The 10,522-nt window shown below is 41.2% G+C and overlaps 1 protein-coding gene across 2 annotated transcripts in view; it reads left to right on the top strand.

Annotated features, from left to right (window-relative positions):
- The first annotated feature begins 7,148 nt into the window (after window positions 1-7,148).
- Window positions 7,149-10,522, top strand: part of PLOD2 (procollagen-lysine,2-oxoglutarate 5-dioxygenase 2) — an 88,838-nt gene continuing 85,464 nt past the window's right edge. For both annotated transcript variants that reach the window (XM_015593806.2, XM_006917456.3), the window contains exon 1: window positions 7,149-7,451. In XM_015593806.2, coding sequence (XP_015449292.1) covers window positions 7,307-7,451 — 145 coding nt within the window. In that variant the 5' untranslated portion in view covers window positions 7,149-7,306. The remainder of the gene's footprint in view (window positions 7,452-10,522) is intronic.

Genomic DNA, 10,522 nt, shown 5'->3' with positions numbered 1-10,522 from the left:
TTTTTTTAGTTGGGCTATGCTTCGTTTCCATTTAGCTTCCTTGGAGATCTCATCAATTGACATTATGATACAGTTTTTAACTCATTGTATAAAGAATTAATATAACACTTGTAATCAAGGTATATTAAATTCAGTTCTGTCATAGTCAGCTCTGCCAGAACAAGGACGACTATAACCCGTAGACCAGTCAATCACAGGGCAGGGCACCTAAGGAAGGACCCAATTGCAGGTGGTAAGATAGTACCAGCAGGAGGCCTTGAGGAGGTTCAGAAGTTGGGGAAGTTATAGAACACTATTCTCTGGAGATGTATGAGAAGACAGGGAAAGATCTCAGTCTGAGATGAACTAGGCTATCAGATAGGGATCAAAGGTAATGACTGAGATACTTGAGCTAAGGTGTGTAAGTAAGCAGTCAGAGAAATAAGGTAACAATATCATCATTGGAACCTACGATCAGAGTTGATTCAGGAAGGTCCAACTCCATGCTGAGCCTGGAAATTGTTGCTTATATACTCCTTATATTTTCAATACTTATGGAAAAGATTGAGTCTAGATTTTAGAGGAGCAAATTAAGGTTTAATGGGGCCTAAAGGTTATGTCATTTTAAGGAATCTTTAAGAAAAAAAAAAAAGACTAGAGTTACAAATATAAAGTAAACAAGTGAGTGCTTATTTAGGATTAAAAAAGAAAACCTAACAATTTATTGTATCCTTGGGGCTCAGACCTCTTTTCTCCCTAATATTCCCTTAGTTTCTAGGAAATGCTTTCTCAGTAATTGTTCTTGATTACAATTTGGCTTCCTTTCCAACCTCAGATATTGTACAACTCCCATCCACTCACAACACTCACAGAGGGCCATGCAAGTGAGATGCAAGGAAACTTCAACTTTTTTAGCTTCAGGGCTGTTCTGCAGTTTCGAGGTACTGAAACTGGCAGCTGGAAGAATATGTGAGAAGCCGTGGGCAGATGTGACATAGCTTTATTCAGGCATAGCAGGACACAGCAAGGCACGGGCACAGCTCCAACTCCCCTCAGACTACACAGACAGGGCTGTTCTTATAACAAGGTGCATAATAGTGGCTTAAGGCCAGGTACTATAATCAATCACAATCTATAGGTTGTATAGGATGTCGTATCTAAGGTTATAAGGATGCTATATCTAAGGCTGCCAGGGATGCTGTAGCTAAGGTTGCCTGGAACTGCACAGCTTGCTGGGAGGGAGCCTGACTACATTCATTTTGTTTGTCAGTCCCTTCACCCAACAAGAGCAAATCTTTTGCTGGGTAGAGATAATTCTATGTAAGGGAGTTAAATAGTCCTGAGAGGCAGGAGAACGAGGGACCATAAGGTCAGAGGACCATAAAAATCAGTAGAAACTACTGTTGAACAAGAAAATTTTGATGCTATATTGTGGTTAATCATAAGCAATGCAATTCTGGTGTCACCTATGCCAGCAAATATGTCATTGTTTGGAACTTCAATAAAATATGTTTGGAAGGCTGAATGTAGAAGCCACAAACTTCTGCTGCTGAGCTTGTTGGGTGACTCATGGCCTAGACAGCTCTGTCCAAATCAGTGTGACTAGTCACAAAACATCTGTTAAGATCATCTTTGGAATACTGTGTGCATTCTGGCTGTCTTTACTATCCTGGCCTTCTCTTTTTACTTTGAATTTGGCTGAGTTTAGTTTTACAGTTGAGTTTAGTTTGCTAGGTACAAGAGTTTCACAATTCAGATCTTCCTAGGAGGATTCTATACAAACATGCTCAGATGACTAAAACATATAACAAAGGTTAAAAAAAAAACTGGTATTTAGGCTGGAAGTGTTGAATGAGAACCAGAATTTGTAAATAAAGAATGCTTGTCTTTTCCCGAAGACAATAAGAAATGAGAAGAATAAAAAACTTGAGAAGACAACCCATAAACATTTCCCCTATTATAAATAACTGTTTTGTTGAGTGAAGAAACCTCTTTTGCTTACCATATGTTAAGCAGTTCACTGTGTTTTTTTTATACTGAATTTGTTTGGATATCCAGCTCATGAAAAAGTCACCTTATAAATTGTTTCCCTCATCTCACGGTTATTGTAGTTTCTGTTCCCATCTAAGGTTTTGATCCTAAACTAATGTTCCCAGTGGCCTTTTCTCAGGCTTCCTCCTATTTCCCAAATCTCTCTTCTATAGAATATTTCCTATTTGTATGACTTTATCCATTTCCTTCACTAACTCGCCCCCCAAGCCCCCCAGCCCTCTGCCATCCTGTCTGAGTTTTAGCTCTTGGCTATTTGGTTGTTTTCCTTCTCATCTATTTCATTTAACTTCTTCTCTCTCTACTCCCAGGACTATTATTATATGTGTTCCCAAGGCTTTACTTCACATTCATTCAACAAATATTTATTAAATAAATATCCTCAACTCTTATTTTCACTCTTACACCCACATTCATACCATCAAATTTTGTTTGCTTTACAATCAAAATCTATTTAGAAACTGACTTGTTTTTACTGCTATGAACCAGGTTGAAACCATTGTAATCTTCTGAACCACTGCATTAAGCTCCAAATTGGTCTCAGGTTTTGTGTTTCATTTGCCCACCCATTTCCTAGAGCATTTGGACTCTATCATCCTTTTTAACTTAAGATCAAGTTAGTGCTCTGCTTGCAACCATCCAAATGTCTGTCTCTGTCTCTGTCTCTGTCTCTGTCTCTGTCTCTGTCTCTGTCTCTCTCTCTCCCTCCCTCCATCTCTTTTTAATTGTAGTAAGGACAACTTTTTAAGTGTTGTAAATACAGTATTGTTATTTACAGACACAATGTTGTATAGCAGATCTAGAACTCATTGTCGATGAAAGAACTTCCAGCCTAAGAAAAAGTCTTATAAGAGTTTGAGGCAAACTGATGACAACAGCCAGAAAGCAAAATCTCAATGGATTGAGAAAATGCTCCAGAGAATAGCAGCCTTATAGCTTGTTTTATACATTAGAATCAAAAGAGGAGATATAAGGGTTGGGGTGGCGGGGTTACATGAAATTCATTGGTGGTAGATTAGTAGGATGGAAGAAAGGAAAGCAGTGAAATCTCTGAGACTGGATAAAAGGTATAACCGAGAGACACATTCTTCTTTTCCATTGGTGGATATAGGACAGTTAACATTTACAGCACACAGAGATGATGTGGGCAACAAGATAACTGAGGGTTTCTGTGGTCTTATACTCTGGTGGGAGGTTGTGGCCTGAGAAGTCTTGAAAAGGGGGATTATGCTGACATTCCAAAGATATGTTATCTCAGATGCAGAAAAGACAATAGACAGGCTCACATAAGGTAAAGATTAACATTTGTCAATGAAGCTACAGGCCTAAGAGGCAACTATCCTCCATGACTCACTTTTAGTTAGGAATTTTTATGTTCAGACTATCCTATATGATTACGTTCAGTCTGAGTTTGTAAGACCTGCCATTCAGGCCTCCCCTGAGCGTGTCATGTTTAGTATGTGACCCCCTTTTGTTCACATTATTCATTTGGCCTAAAAATTTTTTATACCAATTGATTAGCAGCTCCTTCTTCCTTCCTCCCCTCAGCCTCTGGCAACCTCCATTCTATTATTTTGCTTCTATGAGTTTGACTATTTTAGATATAAATGGAATCATGCCATATTTGTCCTTTGGTGACTGGCTTATTTAACTTAGCATAATGTCCTCAAGGCCTAAGTTATCAAGCTCTACACTAATCACGCTGTCTGCTATTATGTTTACCCCTCTCCTTTTTACCTCTCAGGCTTCACCTCCTGTTAATCTTACTCATGGTCCCTGAACTACTTCTCATTGTCACTTTGCTTTCTTACAACACTCCAGATATGTTCTGGCATCAGGGCATTTGTACTTTCTGGTTTTTCTTCCAGAAACACAGTTTCGCCATACAGAACCATTGCTTTTTTCCTTCACCACTTTCAGGTCTTTGCTTAAACACTTTCTCAGTGAAGCCTTTCCAGTACCCACTATTCAAAGTTTCAGCATAGCATCTCCTTCTTGGTCTTTTCTAGTTTACTTTCCTGATTTATTTTCTCTCTACCACTTATCACTATTATATGCTTATCATCTCTTTCATTATATAAGAGTAGAAGCTCCATAAAGATAGCGATGTTTGGATTTTTACTGATATATTTACTTTACCAGCATGTGGAACAACACCTGAGATAAAGTAGGCACACAACATGTTTTGAATGAACAAATGTATACATGCTACTATGTGCTAGTTATTTAGTTTACAGCGATGAAAAAGAACTGGATCCCACTAACAAACAAACTAATAAAAAACTGTCAAAAATGAGAGAAGTTTGTTTAAAGAGTTAGAGACCATGGAACAGGGGCACCTAAGCCAGCCTGGGATAGGATGAGGTACACAAGTTGGGCTTCCTATAGGAGGTGGCACCTGAGTCTGATAGAAGTCAGCCCAAAGAAGGGAAGAAGAGAGGTTTGGAAAAGAACTTTCTAGATAGAGAAGTAACATGAACAAAGGCAAGCTCTAGTCACCTGTGATAGATTTGATGTACTCATTATTGGCTAACTTCCTTTTTTACCCTCAACTACTCCTCTTCCTTTAAAGTACCAACAAACTGTTGGTCTTTAAATATTGTCTCAAGGTTAGCCTCTGGAAGAACCCAAATAAAGACAGTGATTCTTGCCCAAACTCTGGAGAATAAAAATGACAATATCTTTGGGAGATAATAAGGCAAATCATGTTGGTTGGATAGAGGATATAGGTAGAGGTGAATAGGTTTGATAGCAAAGAAATTTGAATTCTAGGTTAAAGGATTTTAATTGCTTCAAATCCCTTATGGAATCTTTGAGTTTGGGGGTGAAGTAATCAAAAAGATATCTGAGTATGATGAATTTAACTGTGGTATATAGTGGTACAGTCCTGGGGGCAAGGAGAGTCTACAGGGATGAAACAGTTGAAATAGCACTGTTAGGGTATATTCAGAAGCACATTAGTGAGGTGACAGTGAAAATGGAAAGGAATAGATGGAGGCCATATGTGAAGGGGGAAAAAAAGACAAGATATTGGTGTCAGGCTCTGTATGTTATAGGGGGTGGGAAGAGAGAAGTAGAAAATGTTTGAGGCTATGTGATTTAGAGAGCAGCAGTATTATTAACAGAGATGAGGAAACTGTGAGTGGGATTTGGATTTGATGAGTTAAATACATTTGGACCTGTTCCAGTGGGATGTCTAAGTAGGGATGTTCAGCAGACAGCTGAAATATAAGAAGGTGGGAAGAATTTTGTTTCAGAATTGGGGCTCTTTCAGATGATGATAGATGTGTCTGGCTATTTTGAAAATCCCAAAGAAATACTTGTTTTATACAAATCTTACAGTCCTGACCTTGTGACTCTCAATAGAGAATGGTGAATGTTATGGTAACCTGAAATGATTGGTAGACTTTGCAGCTGAAACACACACACACACACACACACACACACACACACACACACACACACAATGATATGGAGAAGCTGTAAGTGTGCATGGGGTCGTGAGGGAATTTGGGAGGGCAGAAAGCTAACCATGCAAGTTCTTGAAGATACCGGACAACTAGGAAAGCACGAAGTCAGGTTCAAAAAGTCTGGCAGAGTTCAGGCACAGTAGACAAATTTGGAATTCTTGACGGCGAGATTTGGCCAAAAAACTAGCCATTCTTAGCAGAGTCCTCAGACTCAAAGGACTAATGCTATTGGCTTTCTGCCTACCTTTATGGAGTGGTGCTGGCTGTACACTGAAGGACGTTATTAAGGAATACATCCCTTAGCTTTTTCTTCTTCAGGCTAAATAAACCTCATTTCATTCTTTGCACAGGTCATACTTTCCATTTCTTTAATTATTTGTTACTCTCTCTGAACTTTCTCCAATTTTCCTTTTAAATTACTGAGACCAAACCTTCAAAACACAGTAACAATTGGCTTACTTCTGGTCACAGGAAATGATTCTTCTTCTAAAATGTTACACCCCAGGCAACATTTCTTTGCAGGTTTTTCCACCTGTTTTTAATGTGACCATTTAGTGCTCATCTTATTCTAGACTCCATGTTAATTTTAGACAAAATATGATCATAATGGAACATATCTTTTTCTGTTTTAACTTCAAAGGTTCAGAGTTGGAAAGGGTACATTGGCTCAAATCAGGCTTCCCCCACCCCGTTTTAGGAAGATAGAGGTAGATTACAGAATACTGCCATAGTACAAGTCTGATTCTTTTTGTCCCTTAAGACAGCTCATATCACATAATATGAGGCAACATTTTCACGCCTTCGCCTTAATTTGTGCTTTTGCCCCTGCTCATCCCAATAGATTAAACACCGGGCTAGATAAAAGGTGATAAGAAGGAAAAAAAATTGCGTAGACATGAATCAAAACTGGAAGCAGCGGAGGACCCGCCAAGGAGGACGTCTCTGGGAGTAATTTTCCATGTGGTCTGAAGGATGATCTTGTAAGGTACAGTCTCAGGTTACACACTCTGGACTCCAATTCTGCCGGATTTACAAGCCATTACTGGAGAGAGTCTGTGGCTCTACTGGCACAAGAGGAGGAGAAAGAAATGTTCACCGGACAATAAAAACTTTCGGTTTACACAGTAAAATAAATACAGGGCCTTCCTTTTACAGGGTGAAGAAACTTGACCCCTGAGTTTAACGGAGGATCCATTTCCATGCTTAGAATCTCGCGAGGTCCTATTCAGCCAAAACTGCTCTGGATTTGCAGTCACTCCTGACAGGGATGGAATCCAAATCCAGAGAAGGGCAAAGTCTCCCCCTTTGAGACTAATGAAAGGAAAGCTGCTGGTGCTGGGGCAGCAGAGAGGAGGATCAGGCGCGCACCACCCGCCCGCCCGACTCCCGGCGGCTCCTCCTCGCTCCCCTAGGCCCACTCCCAAACTTAAGTACACGCTTAAGTGTACACGCGTTCCAGCCAGAAGCCCTGCGTGAGCCTCTACACGTAGCCGCAGACAGCTCCTTAAATAGGTCGGAGTTGAGCAAACAACCCAGACGCGAGGCTGAGAAGCGAGAGGAGACAACCACAACGCAGCGGCGCGGCGGGTCAGTGGGCGGCCAATAGCTAGGGCACGGCCCGCCCCGTTGCCGCCCCCTCCGGAGCCTATAAGTTGCTCGCGGCGCCAGGGCGCCTGCACGTCGGTCCGACTCCGGCCGTGGGTCCGCGGCGCGCGCTTGGCCCCACTCGCTGCCCCCGCAGTCCTGGCCCGGGGCGGACCAGTGGTCCCCGCGCTCTCGCGAGAAGTTCGCCGCCGTAGGGCGGTGGGATGCCAGAGCCCTCACGGGCCCTGGAGGGGCGGAAGATGGGGTGGTGCGCAGAAAAGCCGCAGCTTTTGCTGCTGGCTCTCATCCTCCAGCCCTGGACTCCCTGCCTAGGTGCAGACTCGGAGAAACCCTTCAGCATCCCCACAGGTGAGCACTCCCGCGGCCCGCCACTGTCCTGTGAGGCTCGTCCCGGTGGGCAGTTCATTCATCCTTCAGCCCATCGCGCGGGACTTGCTGAGTGAGTAGGTGTGTGTGGGTGTGTGAAGGGGGTCCTGTCCCTCCCCGGAACAGCAGAGGTGAGTGGAGACTGGACGTTCTCCAGGCCCACCGAGGTGAGTGGGGTGTATTGTCCTTCTTCTCTGAGGAACTGAGTGAGCTCCGGCGGGGCTGTTCCCTGGAGAAGTGTGGGAGCGCCCGCCTTCCCCAGCTCTCGGAGTTCTCTGTAACCTGAGAGCGCAAGAGTTTTTCTACAGCACAAGTTGGGATTTCCTTTGGTTTTGCAGGTCACTGGGCACGAACACCTTTCCTGCAACTTTCCTTTCTCCTTCTTTCCTGGAGTTGGCTTGATTTATCCGTGTTAGACGAGGCAGTACTCCCTCTGTGACCTAAACACGGGGCTCAGTGTACTTTCTGATTGATGGTGACACATTCCTTCCAGCGCCCCGGGAAGCAGCCGGTAACACCTACCTTTTGCCAAAAACAACGCTCAAAACTGTGGTGGTTTCAGTAAGGCTCCTTGGCTATCCAGTACCCCGAGGCAACAGCTTTTCCTCCTTTGGGATTTGGAGGGGAAGCTGTGGACAGACAGCTTCTCCCCTTAGCCATCCTTTTCCTAAGCCTGGTGCCTGTTCTTGTTTTCAGAAGCTCGAACTGCAGCAAATAGACTAGTCAAGTTCATGTAAAACAAAACTTTTTACATTTAGTCAAATTAAAGAGAGTCTTACCACATGTTTGTCTAAACATACTTTGCTGCCAAACGTACTTTGTCGCACATGAGATATCCTTGGAGTTTTCCACTTTGTCCTTTAACTCTGTGCTCAGTTCTCTGAAATTAGAGTTTGCATTTAAATGACCTGCTATACTTTTTTTAAAAAATTAGGATCATTTTGGCACTTTTTTTTTTTTTTTTAAGTACGTAGGGCATTTTTTTCTGCTTGAAGTTTGCTTAACAAGGGTAAATCTATTTCAGGTTTACATTCAGATATTAACATTTGGTGTAGAGCTCAGCGAATCCACGAAGCAATAGTTTTGTCTTTAAATATTTCAGAAAACTTCAGTGGGCTAAACTGTCCATCTTTCTACATTCCTGACAAACAGTACGTGCTTTGTTAGCTTGAGAAACTTCGGTATTCGGATGGATTTCTCTCAGATACATGTGGTGGTTTTAAAATGGGTTTCTGAACCCTGTGTGGTGCCTTTAAATTTGAACTGAATTTTTTCATAACTTCAAAATTTTCTTTTAGTGTATCACCTAGAAAATAGACAAGTAAGTGCCTTCATCAAACTTGGAACTGGAGACATTTAAAAAACAATTTTCCCTAGAAAAATGATGTTGTTGTTGTTGTTGTTGTTGTTGTGAAACACCTAAAGAAACGTGCTGGGAAATAAAATAACATCTAAGTGCTTTGCTACTTTTAGAGGGACCTCTTCAGCCTTTGTATATTTTATTTCACTTCATTACCAACACTCTTCACTTTTTATAGAAGGCATTTCTTTGTTGCTGACTTTAAGTTTACAGTCAAAGTCATCCTCCTTTCCCATTCTGGCATTTAAGTTTCATGGAACTGGACAGTAAAGTTTTAATGGATTGTAACTTCAGAGAAAGGGAATTTCAGATGTGAATGTTTTCCTTAGAAGATGACCACATAAAACTCACTGCTGAAATCTGAGGACTGGTTTGGTTTTGGTGTGTGTGTGTTGGAGGGGTGGGGTCGCATAGGGAATTCAGTTATTGTGTAAGTGCAGGAAAATATTAATTTGTAATAGGTAGAACTAGCAGTAGCAGGTTTGATTATAAACTTTAAGCAGATGTGGTAAGTTAATAAACGTAGAGGGTACAGTGCTTGATAACATGGCAAGAATCATGGACTGTGTTCCATTTTCCGCCTAAAATATTACAAACGAAAATTATTGAATTGGAAACTTATTTGGTAAATAGCAAGCAAACTTTAGAACTCTTAAGTTGTCTAGCTTAATAGGAGGTCTGTAAGAAGAGTGCTTATCACCTCTAACTCCCTATATTTGTCACCATGTCCCAGCTAGCCATGAAGAAATAGATTAGACCAGAGTTTCCTAGCCCTATTGACGTTTTGAGCCAGATAATTATTTATTGTGGGGGCTGTCCTGTGCATTTTAGTATTTAGCAGCATCCTTGGCCTCTACCCACTAGATGCCAGCAGTACTGTTCTCCAGGTATGAGAACGAACAATGTCTCAAAATGAAAATTGGCCAGATGTCTCCTGAGGGTTCGAAAACCACTTGGTTGGACAAATCTATGTGTATTTGAGGCAATGTAGCAGTGTAGTGTCACTGGCATGATAATAGAAACTCTCTTTTGACAGCAAATATAAGGATTTTTTTATTTTTCCACTATAGTAGGGAATGCGCTAGTTGAAGCACATTAATCAATTTTTGGAATATAGTTTTTCCTATCTTTGATGCCGTGTGTTGACCACAGTTGAGAACACTGCTTTTTATTATATTTACTGAGAGTTTTGCTTTGTGCTGTTTTCATTCCTTTTTGGTTGCCATTTCATTCTTAGCATAGAAAAGATCTAAACAAAATTCTGGTTAAAAACAATCATTTTCTCCTGAAATCATTTATAGGAATTTTACTTTAAAATTATATGCCCGTGGGAGCTTTTAAAGCAAAATACTTCTAATGAGTATCTAAAAATCAGGTTCATACCCTGATTATCTTTTCTGCACTTTTCTGCCTTCTAGATGAGAGAGAGGATGGATTTATTTCTGCCAGGCATTTTCAAAAGGGCCCTAGACCTGGATCAAAATTTTTATGTTTTCTAAGGCACCTAGACGATTTCATGTTCTAAATTGGGCAGACTCAAGTTTTGAGCACAAATGGAGGAAATGGTTTCAAATCTTTCTGTCAAGACTAGTATTTTTCAACCATGTTCATTTATGAACTCTTTCATTTACTCTGACGCATTCCAGAAGGAAAGGAGAGGTTTGTTCCTATCTGTTGATGCAAACTGGCAATT

This window comes from Pteropus alecto, unplaced genomic scaffold, assembly GCF_000325575.1.
Source record: "Pteropus alecto unplaced genomic scaffold, ASM32557v1 scaffold75, whole genome shotgun sequence".
Taxonomy (NCBI): domain Eukaryota; kingdom Metazoa; phylum Chordata; class Mammalia; order Chiroptera; family Pteropodidae; genus Pteropus; species Pteropus alecto.
Note: the sequence above shows the minus strand (reverse complement) of the source record. Positions and strands in the feature narration are given on the sequence as shown.